General features: G+C 32.4%; 1 protein-coding gene across 1 annotated transcript in view; it reads left to right on the plus strand.

Annotated features, from left to right (window-relative positions):
- Positions 1–241: 241 nt before the first annotated feature.
- Positions 242–25,629, plus strand: part of LOC147067243 (zinc metalloproteinase-disintegrin-like VLAIP-A) — a 41,698-nt gene continuing 16,310 nt past the window's right edge. The window contains exons 1-9 of the mRNA XM_085953716.1: positions 242–537; positions 11,937–12,043; positions 12,753–12,908; positions 14,849–14,981; positions 15,740–15,924; positions 17,633–17,806; positions 20,262–20,431; positions 24,594–24,742; positions 25,358–25,508. Coding sequence (XP_085809842.1) covers positions 435–537; positions 11,937–12,043; positions 12,753–12,908; positions 14,849–14,981; positions 15,740–15,924; positions 17,633–17,806; positions 20,262–20,431; positions 24,594–24,742; positions 25,358–25,508 — 1,328 coding nt within the window. The 5' untranslated portion in view covers positions 242–434. The remainder of the gene's footprint in view (positions 538–11,936; positions 12,044–12,752; positions 12,909–14,848; positions 14,982–15,739; positions 15,925–17,632; positions 17,807–20,261; positions 20,432–24,593; positions 24,743–25,357; positions 25,509–25,629) is intronic.

The following is a 25,629-nucleotide window of genomic DNA, read 5'->3' on the forward strand; positions in this document are numbered from 1 at the left end:
AAAAAATAATAGCGGTTATACCATAATATTGACACTTTTTTTAAAGATGTTGTACTATAGTTAACTTTAAAAAAAGTTTACAACACTGAACCGCAGTATAAATACTGACCAGCGGGGTTTGTTTTCATTTTAAACATGGCATAATATGATATGTTTGTTTAGAATTTATTTTATAATTTTCTTCAATAACTATATCGACTCTTTAAAAATGGCGAACAAATAACTTTCCGTCAGTACTCTCATTTCGACTCAATCGTTCACGAACCACGCATGTCTGGTCAGTTATAGTCAGTAGACAGGAATTGCTTGAACGATTGTGTCAAATAAGGATGAAGGATTAATAACAACATAATAAAAAATTTAAACTTAAAAAAATAGTTTTATAATTTTGACGTTTTGTGTATCCTTCCTAAGTTTTTTCCTCTTTTCCAAACATGGCTAAGTGGTGTTATAGTTCAATGAGTGTATGGTGCTATTTTATAGTTTTTGTGATTTTAAAAGGACAAAGTCACCGAGATGTATCAGCCGAAATCCTTTGTAAGCATTTATTATCCTTATTATTACGCTAACTATATTTTAAAGAGATACACGATTTTATGCCCGAAAGACATGTTGATGATTTTGTTTACCTTTTAATATGATTATTTTCGTATAGCCAAAATAATCTAATTTTAAAGGACCCCTAAGATGCATTGAAAATACACAATATATTAATTAATAAAATTAACAAAATTTCCCGGTAATCGGAGGTCGTACCCGCAAACTGCTGGCAAGAAGGGCGCTAATTTCTACCCGATATCGGGCTTTCATTTTTTCTTCGTATAACTTACTTTAGAATGTGTAATGTGGAAAAATATAAACAATTAATGAGCTTTACACATGGAAAATAATAGATTGTAAGATATTGTTTTGGCTATCCATATTTAGAAAGCGACCGAATCAATAATAACTGAAGCAAAAATATCAGCGCAGGATCGCTTTAGATATTTTTTATGGAGATTGTTGGAAATGCTTGTAATATCAGATATCACCATCCTCAGTGATGAAACAAAGGATATGGAGAGAGATTTAGATACTAATGAAACACTAGATAGTAAAACATATTTTCTCAGTATAACTATTGTCAGATTTGCACTATAAAGCATGCATGTTCAATTTCGAGTAGGCTGTGATCCAGTATCAAAACGCCAGTGATTCACCACACTATACCACTATCATATTTTGACTTGAACAAACGTATTATTTTTTACTGAGGACACTAAAACTTTGCAAATTAAACAAAACTTATCTCCACCATCACAAAGGAATACTAAATTTCCCATTAGTCGCGGAAATTTTATGGTTTGGTCTTCTTTTGAGCACTCGTCGTTGAACTATTTTTATATTGCACATAGACCCTAGAACGTGGCGGTAAAGATAAATTACACCTCAGTTTAAAGCGCGGGGATTCACATCTTCTCTCCATCTCACTTCTGCCGGAGTCCGTGAGTAATGCAATACGAATCAAGTGAAATGACGCGAGCTTCTTTATGGTTAATTTGAAAACGTCGATCAAAGCGACTTGACTGAAAGCTGACTAAAGACATAAAATTCTTCCTCATCAAAATCAAAATCACAATGAAATCATATTATATTACAACTGAATGTACACGGTTGTTATATGTCCACGACTCAATTCATATGGTGCGATCGACCAAAATTCATTCCACGGTCGCCTGGTCGAACGCTTTCGACGCGTTTGACAAGCCTGGCATATAGCAATAAAAACCTTTAATATGCATTTTCCATCACATGAATTTATACATGATAATAATATGTAATTGTAAATTTGTCAAATATTATCGGTATAGGTTTAATACTCACGTTACCAGTCACAATTGTTATGTTGTTCGCAATTAATAATATACATGCTATCAACATAATTGTGTTGTATTTTTATCACAGGATTATTTATATATAATTTGTCAACACCCTTCCTTTCAACAGGCGCCAATGAGTTATTATTTCCCGTCTATCGACGTCATACATTTTTCGAAGTATTCCCGCAATTACTACTGAGGTTACCCATACTTTGGTACATACACAAACCATATGATATTCCATCAACAGTGAGCCAACTGAGAAAAATTAAAAATTAAAATTAAAAATTTACCTGCATTAAATACGTTTCTAAACAAAATTTCGCTACAAAACTCGGTGGTCCAACTTCCTTGCTGACAAAATCAAAATGTACTTTATTTTATGTTTTATATTTTTGACCATGTCCAACCCTAATAAGATGACATTATGGGCTTCTTAGGTTTGTATTAACAATTTTTTTGTTTTCACGAGAAATGGATGTTAGTCACTTGCTCAGCTTATTAGGTTCATACTCTGACTACAACACAACTTGAAAAACAATACGTGTACTTCGAACTTGGGATCCACTACATTGTAAGCCATTGTGTAAGCCGCTCGGCCATCGTAAGCATTTGTTTTGCTTTAAAAAAATACCATATTTTTATGGTATGACATGTTACATCATAAATCAAGACTATCTTAACCAGTGACGTCCCTAGACAAAATGCCGCCGCTGGGCAGCGCCATAATGCCGCCCCATTTTTTATACAAAATTATGTCTCATCCGTTCTGGTGTCGTTTCTGGTCATCAAAGACGTCGAAGGGCAACGGAAGTAAACTAGACATCGAAAACCCGACAAAAATTGCAGTTTTGTTAAACCTTTTATGTTAATTAATACATTTTGTTTCTAACCAATAAACCTTTAAAGAAAATATATTTTCGTTACTCAGTTTAGGTAGCTATGTCTAAATAAACCAAAAGATTCTCCTCGATCTGCCGCCCTTCGAGTACCTAACTGCTGCCCCCAAGCGACGCTCAATCTGCCTATCCTCACGGGACGTCACTGATCTTAACAATTAGTAGATGCTAACATTGTTGTTCAAAATGTATGTATGTAAGAAAAAAATGCTCGACCTTACGTTTAAAATAATTATTTAATTTCTATCAACACAAAAAAATGGAACTTTTGAAAGAATTACGTTTTAATACATAGTAAAAAAAAATGCTGCTGATGAAAGAGAACTCACAGAGCTGCTATACCGGGTAGAGGAAGAGAGTGGAAATGTGGCCTCCTTATTAATAAGAATAAGACAAAGTTAATGGTTGTTGATCGGGCCAACCTTCTACCAACACCAAGTAGACTCCAAAACCTCGAAACAGTCGACGAGTTTGTATATCTGGGATCGACCATCAGTGGAAAGGGCGGATGCGAAGCGGAAATAAGAAGGCGCACACAGATTGCAAAAAATGCGATGACACGCCTTACCGCTATATGGAAGGATCGGGGAATTTCGATTGCCACAAAAATGATGCTTAAGCAAACATTAGTGTTCTCGATATTTCTTTACGGAGTCGAGTCGTGGATCCCGAAGGCAAGAGAACGAAAGGCAATTGATGCCTTTGAGATGTGGTGTTGGCGTCGAATGCTTCGCATTTCTTCTACAGAGCACAGGACGAACCAGTCAATCATCCAGAGACTGAATATAAAGGAAAGGCTCTCGACGATATGTCTGAGAAGAATTCTGCAGTTTTTTGGACATATTGTCAGGCGCGGACCGGACAACCTGGAGAGACTGGTAGTTTTGGGTAGCCTCCAGGGAAGGCGAAGCAGAGGAAGAGCATCTGCGCGATGGAGCGACCAAGTGAAAGAGCTGACTGGGCGGCACCATCCATTCTGCCCTGAGAGAAGCGGAAGATCAAGAAGGATGGAAAGTCTTGGTCGCTCAAAGGATGGCGAAATTTAAATGTGGTCACGATCCTCAACCATGAGTGCATGACCAAGAAGAGAAAAAAAAAATATATAAACGTAATTTCGCCCTCGTATGCTATGGTTTCCGGAAGATTTCAAATGCACATATCTCTCAGCTTTTATAAAAGTTGTACCGTTCAGCGTTATCTTTGTTGAAAATACAGCAGTCGTGAAGTGGTATACATCCTGGTCGCTTTTGTCGTCACACGAGAACCTACCGTTAAATGTTAATTTAAATAACAGATGGCTATTCTAACGTATCACTTGACTCCAAAATCAATTAAAAAACCGACCCTGGATATTCGCGCTACCTGCTTATAGCAAGATATAGGACGACAATTACATGCGGCATTGAGATGCGGCGATTTTGAAAATTAATACCAACATAGCGACACTATCGTCACTGCGCAGCGCACCAGGCCAAAGTTGCCGTATTACACGCCCGCTGTCTAATATCATTGTTTACGTGAAACATTTTCAACAAATTACAAAAGCAATATACCTTTGTAAAGTGTCTAATATTTATGTTGTAACCAAATTTTCAAATAAATGTAACGAAAATAACAAATTTATCATAGGAGTAATTAAAAATATAAATGAAATGATAATCTAGACCGCAAAGTGGTGTAAGATACAAGGTTGAGGTAACCACAGACGAACGATTTTTGTAAGCTTAGGTCGGCAATTCCAACAAATAAATTAAAATAGCATTTATAACATCAAAATACCTTGAATCATTGGCTATCTTCGACAATCTTCATCTTTGACAAGAAAACCGTGAGTGAGGGGAAGGTTAGAAACAGAAATATGCACAGGCCATAGTATTATAGCAGTAATAAAACTATGTATTAACACGGACTATGTATCAATATAGTTTTCACCAGTGACGTCCCGTGGGGGTAGGCAGATTGAGCGTCGCTTGGGGGCGGCAGTTACTCGAAGGGCGGCAAATCGAGTAGAATCATTCGGTATACACATATAGAAATAGCTACCTAAGCTTAGTAATACCTAACGAAAATATCTTTCCATTAACAGGACTGTAATTTTTGTCGGGTTCGCGATGTCTAGTTTACTTCCGTTGGCTTTCATCGCCCATGGTCACCAGAAACGACACGTGCACGGATGATAAAAAATACTGTATAAAAAAAATGGGGCGGCAATTTGTCTAGAGACATCACTGGTATTCACCTTTATTAATTAAATTAAAGTATAATTATGTACTTTATAATATTATCTTAGAATCTTGTAAATAATATAAATTATCAGTTGCAATAAAATCATTCAACACTAATATGCGTAGATATTGGTAAAAATTGTTGATTTTAACAGATCCATTATTGCGTTGATATACTTTATTGTAAGTGTATCTATACCCTTGTCGAAAACACAACTAAACGAATCAGTGGTATTTAAACTGCGTGATTTGGTACCCTAAGGCAGTGCTACTCAAATGCTGGTCCGCAGTCAAGTAAGTAAATATACCTATAGGCAGTAAAGAAATACCAATAATACCAAATCAGCTCATATGTCAAATTAGTTTTAACATAGCGTCGCTGTAGGATTGGTTTCCCGAATAGACCAAATGTTCAGGAGACGAAAAACGAATTTCATAATCCTATATTTAAATACATGGAGATATTTAAATTGTTATTTTTACAGCATATGAATGGTGTATTCATTACCATTACAATGTAATTTACAGAAAGGGATGGTTCTCGTCCAATTAGATACAAAAAAACATTCTGCATTAAAAGGTAGATTTAGACAAAAATGGATATTCGGGAAACCAATCCTATAGCGACGATAGGTAGATCCAGGGAAAATTGAATGACACTACCGGCTACGTACATCTAATTTTAGTATTTACACATTGTACTTCTTTTATTTCAATAAAATTATATGTACTGCCTATATATTTATATATATATATTTTTACAAAATGAAACCGGTCCCCTAGGTAACACTGAAAATATATAGGTAATAGTCCGCATATCGAAAAATTCTGAGTAAGCACTGCCATGGGGCGTCGCTGGGCGGGTGGGCGATTTTTTTTTGCGTGAAGAAGATAAAATGCAGTAAAATGAAACGGAAATTTTCGAAAACCTTATTCTATCTCCTTTCAATAGAGTATGCAATATATACTATCTTTTAAATTAAATATAACTTGGCACCAGCATATTTATTTGGAGGTACTTATTCATTTATATAGTAAAATATAATAATGCGTGAAATCGTTAAACATAGATTATTAAAAATTAAATGAAAACAAGTTTTCAAAAAAAAAAGAAAACTTTACACGTAGGCGTCTCAATAACGGTTGAAGCTATACCTCAGTTCTATGCTCATTACTTTGCCAATTGAATCGACAAGTACGATTATTATACATCAAATGTGACAGCGTCATAGATGAGAAGTTTTCTTTAATCATTTTTACAGTCTAGACTAGACCCGAAAGTACCCGGAGTCACACGAGGTCGCTTCGGTGATCAACATCAAGATAACCATAATATGGTTATATGATATATATAATATAACCATATTATTATGTTGACATAACGTCGCTGTAGGATTGGTTTGTCGAATAGTCCAATTGTTCAGGAGACTAAAAACAAATTTCATAATCCTATATTTAAATACATGGAGATATTGAAATTGTTATTTTACAGCATATTAATGATGTATTCATTACCATTACAAAGTAATTTAAAGAAAACGATGGTTCTAGTCCATTTAAATACAAAAAACATTCTGCATTAAAAGGTCGATTTCGACAAAAACGGATATTCGACAAACCAATCATATAGCGACGACAATTCAAATGAAAATAATAATTCTGACAGCAGTGAAAGTCAAACAAAAGGATATCAAATTAAAATCAAATCCACAATAAATGCTAACTGTATTTTAATGTGTGGTGAACATTCAAAATTAGAAGGAACAAATAAACAAAAGTTGTACATATTATATTATTATATAGAAGCTGAAGTACCCGGCTTCGCACAAGCTCGCTTCGGTGATCGATATTATATAATTTAGCTAGACAAACAAACAATAAAATATACTTTATAAGTGTTTCTATATATATATGTAGATGTGGATATAGTTGTGTTGTGTACAAATTGCGAATTTATCAACATGTATACGTATAGAGCCAAGTGAAGTTAGGATAACGATATCAATTTTTTATGCACGATGAATAAAATATTTTGTGGTTGGTTTTTTGATAGTGTGATTTTAACAGGAACTTGTGCAGATAATACGCAAAATGAAGTGATACTACTACTTGATTAGGATTTATTGTTATATTATTAAAATGGCTGATAAGACCAATTATAAAGTTTTCATTCCATATTATTTTTATTTATTTATTGCCCGAGATTTTGCCCGCGTATAATACTGAAATAATAGTAGACAAAGGAACACAATGAAGACATACATTGAAACAATTTTATTGTAATTTTTTATCATATAATTTATGAGAAGTTGTACCTTGTATTTTCGGAACCTTAGATAACATCAGAATGAAACCCTACTAAATTTGTACCAACAATTTAGTCAACAGGCTTTTTAAGTATTAATGTATTATGCAACAAGCAGACAGGGAATCAAAAAAATAAAAAAAATAATATGTTGCTTTTGTATCGTGTGAATAAGTATTTTTCAGCAATTTCTGATATATGTCCCCCTATTGAAATCTCTTCTGTGGCCTTAATAGTTAGAGAAAAATGGTAAAATAAACATTAAATATCGCACCGTTTATTTTAAACCTACAAAATGGATTTTTAATATACCTAAATAATTATAATATTGGTAGCTATACTGGTATATTGGTAGTTTTTAGTGTCTGGTTGCAATATTGTTAGCGACAAACGAATATTGCTACCAGTCTATTTTGAGATTCATATTATAATTTTAATATTTTATTCTTACTGTAGCCTTCCTACAGTTTATTTTGCCCCCTCCCTAACGTTGATTTTTTGCCTGTGGTCACACGGGCCCCGGTTAAGAAACACATTATTGTAAATAATCTAAATGCAATTATTTTTAAATCACTTCACTTCACTTATTTATTGGGATAGAATTATAATAATATACTGGTTATATTTTCATATTATTTGTTATTTACATTCTTATGAAGTTAGAAAATGTATCGATTACAAGTAGGTTGTTGAAGTTTGGGTCAAATAAGTTACATACAATAACAGTGCCTCCTGAAATACTCCAAACTAAATTATTTAAAAAATTAGAATTAAATGTGCTGATTTTTAGCGGATGTGAGTTTTGTTAATTATGATAAATGCGCTGAATCATATAATTTCACTTCCGAAGCAAAAAAAAAATCATTGTCGCATACCAGATAATAAATGTCTCCACTTATCATTGATTCAATTTACTTATATTAACATACGTACTTTTAAAAACGATAGTGTGCATGACACGCACATTTAAAGTAAAATAAGCTATTGATATTGATAGAAACATATTTTACTTTTGTACATTTTATATAATCACATCTCATAAACAAATGAGTTGCCTAGCGTCATAACTTACATATTCCAAAAATCGAGTATTGAGATAATCGCAGAAAACGACCAGAGCACTGTTTTTTTGTTATTAGACGAAAAGTATTGAGCTCCCTTAAATATTAATGAGTGAGTGAGTCGATTTTCATTATTATAGACACACAGCGAAATGAGAATGCTATGAGAAATGCTCCCTGATTAGTTAGAAAGGCCTTGATGATAGAGCTCACATTATTCATTGAAAAATCAACTTTGTCAACGATTTTCACATGGTTTAAAGTTTTGATAGCTTTTTATAGCCACCTATTTTTCTTTATATAGATTAATGCCTTTAGAATCACTTGGTATATTTAACTCAAAAATGATAAAATTGCAATATGTGAGTTATGACTCTAGAGTCTAGAGTCTAGGCAACTCAAATGCACTTACATTTTTATGAACAACAATTTATAATACCTACATTTGTTTTATTTAAGTGAATATAATATAATGAAATATATGTTATATTATTATTAATATAGTACTGTGTATTACTACTGTCCAAAGACACCTCAGTTCTGCGGCGATGTGACCGCTAACCGTTATCTACTGCGTGACGTTTTTCGGTAATTTCTGTATATTATGTAGTAAGTTATTGTATGCAAAATACTGCATACTATATTTAATACAATTATTTTAATAGCACTCAAAACACCTACAATATTCCTACAGTTATAAACATTACTAATTTTGTTAAAGACTATCCAAAAGGTACAATAGGCAGAGTACCTACGGCCTACGAATATTTTGGGACCCACAATATTCCACCCCGAAAATATAAATGCATAAACAAAAACAAAAATTCTAAAATTAGCAATGCATGCCTATTATAATTTAGATATAATATTCACGTACCATCGCCGATTCAAACACAGATACCTACAGGTACAGTAGTGCCATGTGTACATTTAGTGTTTAATGATAACTTTGTGATATTTCACTAGCGATAATCAACACGCCACTGCAGTTGATCAGTTAAAACTATGGGCTGCACATAGAATCCTGGATATGCCAAATATATAGCTAGCATTGTCATATTATGACAGTGGTTTATAATAATACCACCATGAAGTTTGACGTCCACAATGGTCGAGCGGCTTTCGCGTCGTGGGTCCCAGGTTCGAATCATGGGTCTGGCTAACACACATGTTGCTTTTCAATTTGTGGTTGGAGTCAGAGTATGGAGGTTGAGCAGGTGGCTCACATCCAAGCAATTTCTGGTAATACAAACCTTCACTCTGTGGAGACCCATATGTTCTTATTAGGACCGGACATGTTCAAAAAAAAGTATGAGGAAATTTCATACATTTTTCATCTTCCATCATGCTGATACCTCTAAGGTAAAAATTTTAAATCGACGCCTCTAATAATAAGTGCATAATTGTCTTAATATGTCCCAGCATATTACGAATTGGTAAGTTTTAGTTGTCGACCACGTTTTTCTTAGCTCGTATTCTTGTTTGTCCGGTGGTTGTTGAATCCAGTACAAATCTTCCAATCGATTTTTAACTAACTTCCCGACTAGCTAGACATTTGAAACTTTTAAAATATATCATAACACGATGCTAATGCATACTTTTAGCCATCTTTAAGTAGAATTGAATTCATTTTCAGTTAATTCTGTTTTGTATGAAAGTTGTTCGGAAGAAATCCGTAATCCAATCCACTATTATTGGTTGCTAAGGGGATGATCTTAATAAATTATTAATATATACGTGCGTTACTATGGAAATCAAAATGACATTTCAGTATTCTATATTTGTTTGTTTGTTGCAAAATAGCAAAAAAATAATTTCTTGACAATTGCCTTATTTGTCCTAAATTATTAATACATAGAATTATCAAGTTTATATGATTCAATAGAAAATTTAAAAACGTGGTATATAAAAAGTTCTTTTTATCTTGTAATTATTTTGCTTAGTGAATAGTTTTTAAACTTCATTCATGGTTTTTAATCATGGACGAGCTTTCCTCATATATAATTATTTATTTATTAGTAAGTAATAATGATTAATATTATAATTATTCACCCACGGTGGCCGCGCGGCTTAAGCGTTGGACTATTTCGCCGTGGGTCCCAGGTTCGAATCCTGGGTCTGGCAAGTACACATATTGTTTTTCAATGTGTGTGCGAGTCAGGGTATGGACCTAATAGGTTGAGCAAGTGGCTGACATCCATTTCTCGTAAAAAACAATATCTGTTAATATAAACCTCTACTCTGTGGAGGCCCATATGATCCTATTAGGATCGGACATGGTCGGATGATGATTATAATTATATGTATATTTAAATTATATAAATATATCAAATGCATAAGTAGCTAAATTGATTGAAATTTTTGGTTTGTAAGCAATCTACATTTGTTATCAATTTCTAGTGGAAAATCCTCTGACGTATTTACACGGGGATAATTTATTTTAATTCTTAACAATTATTATGGTTTACCATACTTCCTCTCGTTGTTCGCGGTATTTTTTAACTAAGACGTATTTATTATTCACCAACACGCCATCCAACATGAACGTTTATTAATTTATCTACCTCGCACTACATATTTTTTCTACTCTTTTACACGTGTCATACAGTGGCGTTACCCCATTGAAATATCTTTCTTTTGTTCTGCTTTTCATTTGGAAGCGCTGTCTCCGAAGATGATTTTTTTCAAAACTAGGTATTATTAAAAACAATCCCTTAGTCCTTAGTGCTTGGCCAAGACAGTATGATGGGTGCTGAATACCACATCTTGGAATGGCAGTTTTCACATTGGCGCGTTGTCGTGAATGAGCAGAATACTTGATTTGAGCTTTACACAAAGTAGTAGTTGTGTTAGGGTTACTCTACCATTGTGGTTGTCTTGGGTGGCAAAAGTCTTTCCTCATCCCAGAAAACAGTTGCCATGACCTTTCCAGCAGATATTTACAAGTTTTTTAAGAATAGGGGATGTCTTGTGCTTCCACGTGGGACATCCTAAATTTGGATAAAAATGTTGCTAATTAATTTGAGATTTTTGTTATTTCCAGCAATAATTATTCTAAACAGCTGTTATTTTACAACGTTTTTCTTATTACAACGTTTTTCTTAACTCGTATTCTTATTTGTCCGGTACAAATCTTGCAATCGATTTTTTACTAACTTCCCGACTAGCTAGACATTTGAAACTTTTAGAATATATCAGAACACGATGCCAATGCATTTTTTACTACTTTTAGCCATCTTTAAGTAGAATTGAATTCATTTTCAGTTAATTCTGTTCTGTATGCAAATTTATTTCGACACCATTATTTGTTGAGGGGTCTGGGGTCCTAGCAACTAAATTATTAATATATACGTGCGTTACTATGGAAATCAATATGACATGTCAAGTAATTTTTTTTTGATCGTTTAAGCTAGTCAAGTCAAGTTTTTATGGTTCAACAGAATTTAAAAACGTTGTATATAAAAAGTTCTTTTTATCTTGTAATTATTTGAAACCAACTTAAATTTTGCAATGAATAATTTTAAAATTACTACTTTTATTTAAAATTTATAGTATTATATTCATTCATTCTTTTTTTCTTAATACAGATACAAAAACTGGTGGTCCTTCAAAGGATTTCACCAAGCATACATTAATAAAACCCAAAATATACCATGGCAGAGAAAGAAGACAAATTTCCACCACAAAAGAAAAGGTACGTCATTGCGGTTGTTTTATAAAGTATTCGTGAATTTTACTCTTAATCATTTCCATTTTAATATTAGGACAGAAAACTGTGGTGGTCATTTTGAAACTATTTATTTTAGAGTAACTTTAATTTTTGAATGAAAACTTATTTATCTGCAGAAGAGTAAAATCTCCCAAAATAAAGGAATGTGAGACGAAAGTAATCAAGAAATATCATTACATATCAGGGTAAACCAGCCAGAAGTGGAGATTTTATTGTTAACATTACTTGGTTGAATTTTCCAATTCTCCAAATAAATAATGATTCAGGTGAATCAAACACGAGATGCGGATCAATTTCAATCAATAAGGCGTACTTATATTAAAATTTAGTGAAGTATTTAAAAAAATCATTTTTAAATTTGTTAATCAATAAAATAATAGAATCAAAATTTTCGAATTTTATATTCACGATTTACATGTCACGTTGTCAAACTTGTACGCCACATACAGGTTATGTAGATACTGTTGAATGTGTGAATTATTATTATACGTACTTAAGTAAGTACTTAGGTAAGTAGAGTCTGGGCTTATCAATAATATTTGTCCGATGTTTTCCAATTCGATCTGATCAATTCTAAGCTGACGGATTTTAATATATCTTTTTAAGCGTAGTAAATAATAAAAAATATCGTTATTTTAACAGATTTTTATCATCATGAAATATTCATTTCCAGGATGGTTTACATGCCCACAATCTGACGATAGGTTACGTATCGTCAGGTAAGGAATACGTCCTCGACCTGTGGCTTAACCGAGATCTGGTACCGGCTGACTTCTTCATCAGATATCAACACGAAGGGAAACATATCGTCGATAGGCCTACTGGGGAGGTATAAAAACCAATACCACAAATACTGAATATTGATTATTTTATAACTATGATTAAAATGTCTAAAAATCAATTTTGGTCAGTTACACTAATAATTTCTGAACAGGTAAAAATAACAAACGAATGACATTTTCTTGATGTTATTTTAACAAAAATATTATTATATAAGAAATATGTAAGTAAGTACCATGTAGAAGTATATTGAGTATTGCTTATTCACTAATGACTTTAAAAGACTAACATCTCATTAGTTAACTCTATTAATTTCCAATACGTTACCATTGTTCCTAGAATTGACGATTTACACCTCTTGAGTGTAGTATTTTTATTGTTAATAAGTACCAATGATATATTATTACTTATTATTAATACGTAAGGGGTTTTTACTAATTAGTTTTTTCACTTAGACTAAACTATTCATAATTTGTTTGTTGTATTTTTTTATTGTTGACCCTTAACTTGATAGGTAGGTAATGGAGTTTTTACCTACTTTGTTGTATTGATTTATTATATTAGCTAGAGTTAAGAGTGTTCGTTATCAGTGTATGTTTGCCTTTGGTGAGTGTACACAGCGCCTAGAGATGCCGAAAGGCGAAACCCGGGTCGCAAAAAACTACTCTAATGGAATAGTACAAAACTTAAATCCATTAGAATTTAAATTCAAATTCCATCAAGTCCATAGTATTATTATTATAATATAGTAGGTATATAATATAACATAATTTTATTAACCATGTGATTAACAAGGGTAACTATTATGCATAATGCCCGTGCAGAGTGATAGACATTTTTTTTAAATTTTATATTTTTACCGGGCTGTATAATAGCCGTTTTTTCATTAGATAACATTTTTGTGGTACAATATTACTTTCCTTCTTTTGCTATATAAAAGAAGACTAAAGAAAAATTCTATAAACATTTTTTTTTTTGCTAAATAGAAGTAGATTTATACAAATATAATGATTTAAATAAATATATTTATTAATTGGGCATTATGCTTAATACCAACAAACTATTTTTATATTCAACAATAATTCAGAAGATTTGAAAATTTTATGTTCGATATTGACCATACAAAATTTAGAAACACGTCAGAAGCATAACTATTAGAAAAAAATATTTCGCCGTACTAGCCATTATAATGCGCTTGGGTTGCATGACTATTAGTAATTGTTGTCGTAATTGGTATAGATCCACCCACAGAACAGATAATAAATAGAATATCTAAGGCTATATTCAATACGCCACATGTTGACGCAGTATTTTGAATGTGTGAGTGTCCTACGAAAAATGAAGCACGCATTATGCACGTGCAATAGTGTGTGTAATACACCAACATTGAATGAGAGCAGTTTTCAGTATTCGAGGTAAAACGTATTCTTGGCACGTGTGTAAGTTTAGCCCGGATTCTTCCTTACTCGGAGTCGGTTACCTGCTTCGCCTTACCCGTTATGTATTTCAGTTTCCATTATTTCTGAGTTCCCTGGATCCACCAGTATAAGTTGTCCGCTGAGTGAGGGCGCCACATGCTAATATTTGACATATCACTCAATACTTGATATAGATATACTGTGATGAGCCTATTTCTAAATTCGAATACCTGACGATTTATGATGGTACATCACCTAAAGCATATTATTATAAAGCGCATGTTTTTTGTACATTAAACTGTCTACAAACATAGAATATGGTCTCACTGGTGAAAGAAGTGACAAAACAATAAAATAATCTAATTTCGCAGTCCTTTATATTCATTAAAAAAATTAGATTCATATATAAAATCCATTGTAATACGGCTAATGATTAATATTACTCAATGTTCACCGTATATCAAAATATCTACGTTCAAAGACCACAGTCTGAGGATAACTTAATTTCAAATAACTATAATTATTGTCGATTTCTAGACGATGCCAATCATAGGGATATTTTTTTATTCAGGATGTTGAGTTGTGCCAATATATGGGTGTAGTTCGAGGGATGAAGAACTCCTGGGTGGCGCTTTCTACTTGCAAAGGACTGAAGGGAGTCGTCTACGATGGAAAAGTCATGCATTATTTACAATCTGGAGATGGTAATGGCTCGTATTTATTTACCAATCAACTACCATATTCGTATATGTAACTCTTTTTCTTTAATTATTAGATATTATAGTTAGTTGTTGGTATTTTCATTAAACTTATTGTATTAAGTTATAAAATATTATTATGTACCTAATGCATTTTAAATATTATCCATTATTAGGATTACCATATTTTTTTCCCCAAACGGGGCAAAATATTTAATAAAAAAAACATAAAATTGAAATTGGAAAAAAGTATTATAAATGGTCTAAATCAGACATTTATCATTTTTTGACAATTCATAGAATCGGAAATGTATTGTTTTGGACCCCATCAAAAATACGTCGCACCTCCAGTAAAATAATGTATAAAGTCAAAAATGTAATTTTGCGAAAGAACCATTTGAAGTTTAAAATCTTTCAAATATTTTCGGAGAGGGCAGGAAAAGTCTGGATGTATAAATGAGTAAGTAGATATCGAATTAAATCATAAGAAAATTGAGTTATTTTAATATTTTTGAGTTACGACAATATTTTATCAGGACATTTTACATTTTTAATGGTTGGTGGTAATAACATTTTTATTATAAATTAATGAACTACATAATATAGTACATATCCATTATTTTTTACTTGGTATACTATTTCAATAGTAATATGTATTTCCCTAGTGCATATAAATACTTTTCAGTAGATACGTCTATCGAATTGTAGGCGTAGATGGAATGGAGCACCCAATTTATATTTAAAAAATAACCTTTTCCATCTAGATGATGATCTGGAATCACCGCACTTTCTCTATAGCCACGAAGACTTGGTGACCAACCACACTTGTGGCTACACGGAGGAAGGTTCACACCTGAAACACAACATTTCATCCTACCACGATCACCAACATGAGAATGTCGACTTCACGCTCAGCAAAAATCATAAAGAATTTGACAGAATACTTAGGGTTGGTATAACATTTTAAATCATTACCAATGTATATATAAATAGTACAATGGGATAACTGAATATAATATATCCCTACTAATTTACACGTTATTGAAACTATTTTTGTAGTCGTGTACATACTATTATTATTCTCACTAATAGGTACTATATCGATGACCCCGATCAACGTTCGCTTTAATTATCATATTGTGTGTGTGTGGATCATAAACTCACATGAGCAGTAAATTTTGCGCGAAAAAAAATTATGTGCCCAAATATTCACCATCATTTTGCATAGATAAATAAACTCGTCAAATTATTATGCCGCGAAAGTACCTACGTAACAATTTGTAATAAAACATTGGTAATTGTTTAGTCTATTTCGGCTAATTAAATGTCTGGTATTACTACTCTAAAAAATGTCTGTGTGCGGGGGTTGGAAAAACTGATACGTACAAATAATTAAAGTGTGCACACACCTTCGAGGGGACGTTGGTCCCGATGTACATATATGCGGTTAATTGAAACTTTTATGCATTTTGACTTGTTTGCATAAATAAAACGCCCGGGATAAAAAATAATGCCAACCTTAATATTCTTAGTTACGAGAAAAATCCACTTGAAACTATGTTCAAATCAAATTTAATCTAAGTTATAGGAAGCATGGCTTATTAGTAATGAAAATGTGCACTATCTGACATTTCACATTCTGACATTGTTTTAAATTTTAACACAACAACAGACCACGGGCATGGGGCCCGGTTAGAGTAATGTAGTAGAAACAGTGAAACAATCACGGAAACGCACAGGCTTTGAGAGCATCACATTGATAATGTGTAGCCTTAACCTGTAATCGTACCCGGAACCCCAGAATGAGAAACCAGTGTCTTGCGCATTGGACTACAAGGCCAATAACTTGTGATTGATACTATTTTAGCTCAAAATAATTTTGAATAAACAATACCACAGTCCGAAAACACCCGTGTCGGATTTTAAATCAGTTTTTATTTGACAATTAACTTGGAGACGATTTTCATATTCAACTCAATTTACACCAAAATAAGGATTGTGATTTTGTTTTATCCCGGTCCCTTTTTGCCACATTTGATATAAATAATTTTAAGGATAGCACTGATGTGAATATTCCTTCAAATTTTCAACTATTAAAATAGTGTGAACAATCTCAGAGGTCTTCTTTTCCTTAAAACTGCCATGTCATAAAATTGTGTTTTTTCAGATGCATTAGTTTACATAAATTAACGGTGACGAGTCTATGGCAAGAGTGCCACTTAGTTACTCGGACTAATTCTGAGGATACACGAAATAATTTCAAAACTACCTAAAACCTCAGACAGTACGCAGAAAATCTGATTTTATTTGAGAAAAATAGCTATAAAACACAAGCAGTTGATTTTGATTTTTAATTTTTGCAGTCGACTTTTGAATTTTGGATGTTGTCATATTATTGGTCAAAACACGTAAACAACAAAACTAATCGCTTTTGATTCTGTCTAAATTTTATTAAAATCGCTAGTAAACAAATTGAACTTTGTTGACTCTGGTATCAGAAGCATTTCTTTTTTTGGCCCGCCACCCATCGTAGTATAAATAGTTTTCTTAGTTTTTGGCAACGAATCATAAAAAGGTTCGTCAGCCATGGCATTTACCATAGGGCTCATGTGTTATTATTGTAATTTTACCGTAAGTCAATGATATTATTTTTCTAGTACAAGAGATCACCGCCCAAAGAACCAGAAATCCGAGGACCCTACGATGCAAACAAGGGATCCCGATACGTAGAGCTTGTTTTGGTAGTGGATTATGAAGAGTTTAGACACTTTGGCAGAAGTCTGTCATTGATTCACAATCACTGCAAGGATATTGCTAACATTATAAACTCTGTAAGTCTACAATCACCATATTAATCTTGATTTATCTCATCTGCAATGCATGATAGAAAACTTAAATGTGTAGGAAAACGCGAGCCAAGGAGAAGACGTATTAAATGAGGTAAGGTTAGGGATTCCAATCCCGGGATCCCGAGCTATTTTCGATACCTAAGAATCCCGGGATTGATAAACATAGTCCCGGGATTTCGGGATTGATTTTTTTATCAATTTTTATGGAAAATAAAATAAAAGCGAAAATATAACAGAAAAAATACTTTTAATAAAAAATAACTACATTAGAAATAAACTGAGTTTGATTTATACCCATGTGTAGGTAGCCGATTCATTTTATTTTTTCACATGAATTATTAAAAATGAGAAAGATTGGAAAAAAACAATGCTTCGCACTTTTAACAAAGTAATTCCACCATGATATCATACGTTTTACGGCAGTTTCATATTTGGCTGACTAATTAGATTTATGAAGCGGAAAGACCATAAGTACACCATGATTATTTGCTTCCTATTTTAAATCTCGCTAATCCATTCATTATGTCTTTACTATCAGAAACAGCAATCTCATATTAAATTCAGATTATTATTTATATTACAATATTATTTACTCCATTAAACTTGTGTATTTCCAAGATTGAACGTATACAATATTAACAATAAATGTCTTACATAGAATAAATTCTACTAGATTTATTTTTGACCGATTTTATCAATGTTATTTGTAAATATAAAAATTTTATATTAACAATGGAAAAAAATGCCAATCCCGGGACCAGTCCCGGGATCCCGGGATTATCAAATTGTAATCCCGAAATCCCGGGATCAGAATTTTGGCTCGGGATTGGATTCCCTAGGTAAGGTGAAAAATGGCAATTCTAAATTTAAAAAATTAACTGATGCAAAAATAAACGAATTGTTTATTGTAATCGGGTCGTGAAAGACAATAAGTGCTTGGATACTCACATAATAGTTGACTGATACAGAACTAAGCCACATCCAAAATTTTTGACTGGTGACACTGTCACACCTGATATTTTTTTCTAGTAAGTATTATTATAATAATTTACTTTCTATACTTACATAAATCTACATACAATTATTCATTATCAATAACCCCGAATTTCTTTAAATTTGATTCCATTCTTGTTGGAATAAATGTTTGAACATTATTTGTATCGTAAAATAATAAATAATGAATATTCCGATTGAAATTTAACATAACTAATGTTCATTATTTCACGAACCAATGCATCTTGATCTGGACCGCGTCCGGATAATTGTACGTATGCATGTCACCATATGGCAGTTTACCGTGAGCTGTTATATCGGAAACAGATGGCCATTTCGCATTGAGATCAAAGTCGTGTCTGAACAAAATACAAAAAAGCACGTAATAAAACCTCAGAAATACAAGGGAAAGACAGAAGAAATTAGTTAGGTAAATAAAGGAGAAATAAAATCATATCGTACAATTAATGCTCCACGAACAACACGTATTTATTTTATCTCAATGTTTCCGGTAAGACAGCTCACGTTGATCTGTGATACGGGGAACAGCATACATACAATTTACAATGTAACCTGCTCAAAACCCCGCAGTTCAGTCTTTATTATGGAAACACGGGAAACCCCTTTCGACATCACCACACGATAATAATATAATATGTAATGTTTAGACACTAGGATTTGTCTGCATACCAGTGTTCAACACTTTGTAGAAGTAAACCAAACATAATAGAGACCATGACAGCCTACTCAAGATTTACAGGTATAGTAGTATATTTTAGTCCTGGGGCATGCGAGGTCATAATAGGTATAAATGAGAACTCTGCCATTCTGGGCAGTGTTTACCTGTTTGTCCCTGATAACTATCTTAGAAATAGAGATCATCAGTTGTTTATTCTCCCAAGGTGCAGAACCAACCTGCCACTGGTAATGCCAATTTGGAGGGCGATAACTATGTTCAACGAAATTACTTCGGGTGTTGATATATTACACCTACGTGAGGATGAGTATAGGTGGACGTTGTTTTATAAATTCTTAAAATAGGGTCTGCTTAACTCATCCGGTGTACTTCCTTGTACCTATCTAATTAATATTTTTGTATGTACATATTTCTACTGTTTAATAACATACTATCTATCTCTTTTTTTTATGTAACACTTACTGTTTTATATTTATTTGTTTCTAAATGTCATGTTGTGAACGTCTTAAACTTATAATTTGTAATGTCCACAATATGTTAAAAATAAATAAATTGAAATTGAAATTGAAATTATTCAGCTATGCGGGAAATTATTCAAACGTATATTGGAAAGAAGCGAGACGAAAATATTATTTGAGTAACCCTGAAAATCCATTAAAACTGAAACGACGTCGCATGCTTCTGGGCTAAAAAATACTACCCTACCTAATCAGCTTATTGTTTGTGTTGTGTTTTGTTTGTCCACAGCTGTATGCACCCCTGAATATATACATAGCCCTCGTAGGAGTCGTGGTGTGGAACGACCGCGACGAAATAACTCTGTCCAGTGATTCAGACGCAACCCTCAATAACTTCCTTAGCTACAGAAGAGAAACATTGTTGAAATATCATCCCAACGACAATGCTCACCTGCTAACGTGAGCATCAACACTTATAATATTGTGTACAATTATAGTGCCTACATATTATATCTTAGTTCTCGCAGTGGCGAAGGGTGACTTTTGGGAAGAGGTAAGCTGTAGAGATCAGAGAAAAATAGCACACTTGTAAGGTATACTTACAGGAAATAAGAAGATAATACTTACGATATTAGTACTGATGAATAATAATATGTGCACACTAATGACAACGCCACACTGAATCGTTGAAATTTCAATAGCTCACCGACGGTATAAAATTGAGCGATGAGTTTAAATTATGTATTTTCATAAACATTCATACACGTAACATACGCCCAAAAATATATCATTGGTGGCTTTGAAAAAAGCCGTTGTTGTCATTTTGCCATTCAAAACACTTCAAGATATTTCAGTAGGTAATTAATATAAATGCTTAATATATGATCATTTGTACTCTAAGTCAATTCGTCTGTTTTTCTGCAGAATTTTTTTTATAACATCATCATAAAATGTTTGCCCACGTTTTAATTTAATTAATAATTCTTTTTCAATAGCTATAATTGAAAGATTCGATAATCTAGTTTGATTTTGAGTATTTCGACAATATGTGTGGACACGTTTTAGAGTAGAAAAACTCCTTTCTGCCGTCGCTGTCGTGGTCGGTAGCGTTAAAAATAATTTGACTAGTTTATAAGTCTGTGAGAAAGCTTCCACTAGACATTTTTTGTTTTTAAAATATTCGAACAACTCTCTTAAATTTGAATCTTGAAATTCTGGTAAAGAATAAATGACTTTAAGTTCGTTTTTCAATTGACTTGAATCAAAAATACCAGAATAACTGTTTTTCAGGGATTCAAATAGTTTATCTGGAAATTTTCGTTTAAACGATTTAAATAGCGTCGGTTCAAGTAATTCTAAAAAATTTAATTTTTCAAATGAAACAAATCTATCGTTCATTTGCATTAAAATGTTATCGCAAACCTCCTTAAAAATGATTTTAAAATATTGCTCATCATTTAATTCATTTCTGCGACGTTTTTTTGGTGGTTCACAGAGGTTTTTATATTTATTATATAAATTACTAAAACTATTTTGGAAGTCGGTCTCTAACCATTTTTTAAATTCGTTAATTTTTTTAATGGAATAAGAAATGTTTACAGTTCTACTTTGAATAATTTTAAATAAAATATCCGTTCGGGCATAGATTTCGGAGAATATTCCTAAGTAAAAGTTAAATTCAAATTCTTTAAATTTACTATCATAAGCATCTGCAAAGGTTAAAGAATCTTCATCCCATTTAGAAGAATTATTCTGTATTGTCTCGAATGTCGTTATGAAATCAGATCTATTGTCATGTATTACATTAAGTATACGAGAGTGGTAGTGCCACCTGGTCGATGCAACACTTGGAAGACGGCGATCCATTATTTCATTGAGCAATGCACTTCTCTTTGTAGATGTATTAAAAAACTCACTAATTTATTAATGTGTCCAAAAAATTTTTTACATTCCGCAACATTTTCAACGGATCTAGATAAAACTAAATTTAAAATATGAGCATGGCACGGTACAAATATGGCCATAGAACATTTTTCTCGAACTTTTGATTGAATTCCGTTTAATTCTGAAGACATTACTGCAGCCCCATCATAACTTTGCGCTACCAATTTTTCACTACAATTAAACTTTTCTAATATGGAGAATACATGTGAACTCAAAACAATGGCAGTTCTCTCTGAACTTACGTCTACATAACCTAAAAATCGTTCTTCTACAGAATTATTTGAAACGTATCGCAAAATGGTTGTTAACTGTTCACGGCGACTAATATCTGGTGTTTCATCTATCATTATAGAAACAAAACTAGCTTCTGCAATTTCAGCCTTAATTTCTGAAATAATTACGGATGATATTGACGAAATTAAATCATTCTGAATCTCACCTGATAATCCAGAAAAGGCGCACGAAGATTTTAATGAATTAAAATGTCCTTCAATTACAGAATCGTAAGATGATAAAAATTGAAGAGATTCTATGAAATTTCCACGATTATTTGATGATTCACTTTCATCGTGTGCTCGAAAAGATAATTCTTGTTTACCCAAAAAAAATGTTGTATCTATCAATCTACGCATTATATTAAGGTTTCTGTCGACTTTCTCATTGTGTACTCTAGCAATTGCCTTTTGTTGTTTATCAACGGCAAATTCGATTCTAGTTTTACCAAAAGATTCCAGATTTACGATTGAATGTAAATGTTTTTCTGTAGTCACATGTTTTACCACTGAATTTGTCAAATTATTTAAATCACTTATACCAGAATAATTCCACGCAGACTTATCTGTGGCAAATAGCATACATGGCCAACAATATAGTTTATTTAATTGACAACTGCCAGTCAAAAACGAATATTTGTCATATAAATTGTTGTGGAAATGTCTAACATAAGTTTTTTTTGCTGTATGCAAATTTAAATGAACGGTTGATCTTCCAGCTTTGATAATTTCTGATTTTTGGATAAACGTCAAACTTGAAAATGATATTTTTAAAATTTGATCTGTACTACAGCAATGACCAATTTCAGTTGGAAAACTAGACATTTTTACAAATAATTTGTATTTAAAGCACTGACGAATGACTTAGGGTACAAAAAAAGATAATCTATCCACATTCAGAATACAATAAATCACAGAATTGTCTCACAAAATAAAACTATACCACTATGTTTTGAACAACAATCTGACTGAATTAAAACGATATAAATTATGTTTGTCTATGACTGAACTAATCTAAATAATTATCACGAGATACAATTATTTGTTATTTTTAAAATCAATTAATAATTATATCTGATTGAACCCAATAGACATTATTTTTTTAAATTATCTTATTTATTTATTATTATTTAAAGCGGCAGGCATAGACAATAAACTTTGCAAAAAGAGTTGGAAGGCGGTCACTCGAACGCTTCCAAGACGTGATAACATTTGTAGACTTGCTCGAAGAGATGAGTCATAAAAGGTATAGAAAACAATTTTCGATTATGAAGTCAATAATCGACAATCGTCATTCAAAGAAAAACAACAGATGTCGTTACTCGCTTGTAATTTTTTGTTTGATTCTAAGCTTGGCTAATTTACATAGTCTACATTCAAATTCATACAATAGATGACTCTTAATATTTTAAAATTTTCTATATATTTTTTTATTGCAATTTGAAATAAATACTTGAAGATATAGTTTTCTTAGAAGGTAGGCTTTAAATAATCGCTTAGTATAGAGCCTTCGCCACTGAAGTTCTGTATTAATTTTCCAGATAAAATTTTGAAGCAAGTACCTACCTGATTAGGTATGTACTTAATTGTTTTAACTTAAATAAAGGGCCTCATTTTATTTGTTTATTTCAAATTAATTTAAATAATTAGTTGATTAATGAATCTTATGTCTATGATCAGCGGCGCGTTTCTTTGACGAAAATGACGCAAATGATTCGCCAAACAAATTAAGATGGGGCCTTGTAACTTGTAACACTAATGGAAGTTTATACCTATATTATATATACAAAGATTTTAATTAAAAGTTCATTTATTATTGTAATTCACCTACTTCCGTTATATTCGTGTTATATATAACTTAATGAAAGCTATTTTCCAAATACTAAATTGATAGGTATACTGCTGTATGTACCTACTTATGTATTGTGATTTATAGAAAGAAATGTTTCATCCATGTTTTTACAATTCATACAAAATTAAAATCAATTGTTTCAATACATGGATTTATTTGTATGGACCACAAAATCGGTCGGTGCGTTGGGCTTCTACGTCACTAAACGCATCACTCACAATTGTGACTTTTTAACGCAATGTATTAGACAGGTAGGCCGCGATATTTTTCAACATATTTTAAATAGGGTTTCCAAAACCGTAAAACCTTTGTGAACCGGTGTTGTTTGCTTCAATAGTACATTCTTCAACTGATCTTACGAAATGAAGCAGACTGAACCGGTACTAATCAATTGTGGAATAAGTATTAGGTACATATTGTTTTAATAGTTAAGTATAACTAAATTTTTTAAACATAACATTAACACTTAAAATTAATATTTAATGAATAATTTATTGGTGATTTTTAAAAAAATATACCTAGGTATACATTATTTTTAATTGTGTCATTTCAGACGAGAAAAGTTTGTAGGTGGTGTTATTGGCAAGGCGCTGAATGGACCGATATGCACATTTGAAATGTCGGGTGGGGTGGCCATAGACCACTCAGATGTTGTTGGACTCGTTGCTACCACGATTGCACACGAAATGGGCCACAATTTTGGTACGATACAATATTAAATTTCAATAAAATATACAATAATATTCTCATATTATGACGATATTTACATAATACAATCGATGCAATAAACGTTATATAATAATACATATTAGGTACCTACTAATAATTATTTTTTTAAATAAGTGTGTAATTAAAAATATTTGATGCAGGCATCATCACCTTCTTCCTTGTTATCGATTTGTGACTTGATAGATATTGCATACTACAAGTCTTGTATGTCGTACACGCAGAACGCATATGACTTAATGCTTTCTGCCAGAATAAAAAAATAACAATACGACTTATTAATGTTTTTATTTTCAAAACTATACACCATATGGCTTAATGCATTTTACCAGGACGTAGTGCGTAAATTGTATACATTTTGGCATTTAAAACAGAAAAACTTCAAAAACTGACTTAATGCGTTCTGTCAGTATACCATCGATATCACGTAGCCGAAAAACTATCCAAATGTGTGTTTATATTGTCAGGCAACATACGTAACCGGGTTTTTGAAGATAGTATGTAGATCTGTAATTAAATATTATAATCATTTAAGTTTTTGTCTCATCTTACAAGAGAATAGTAAAATGATTCTTTCGTTTTATTTCACAGGTATGGGGCATGACACAGAAGAGTGTTCTTGTCCTGAGGATAAATGCATAATGTATCCTTCGAGTAATTCCCAGAGTCCCATACACTGGTCGTCTTGTAGTCTTCAATATCTCGCGCTGGCTTTTGTAAACGGCATGGATTACTGTTTAAGGTTAGAAAAATATAAGTATATCAACAGTTATATGCCGCCTCCGGATCATGGATCAATAGGCCGGTGCGCTCGAAGATTTGGTGTCCGCGCTCTGACGTAAAATGACGCCGCGTTGCGTGCA

Source organism: Rhyacophila brunnea, unplaced genomic scaffold (genome assembly GCF_057557595.1).
Source record: "Rhyacophila brunnea isolate RB1 unplaced genomic scaffold, BYU_Rbru_1.0 scaffold_4, whole genome shotgun sequence".
Classification (NCBI taxonomy): Eukaryota; Metazoa; Arthropoda; class Insecta; order Trichoptera; family Rhyacophilidae; genus Rhyacophila; species Rhyacophila brunnea.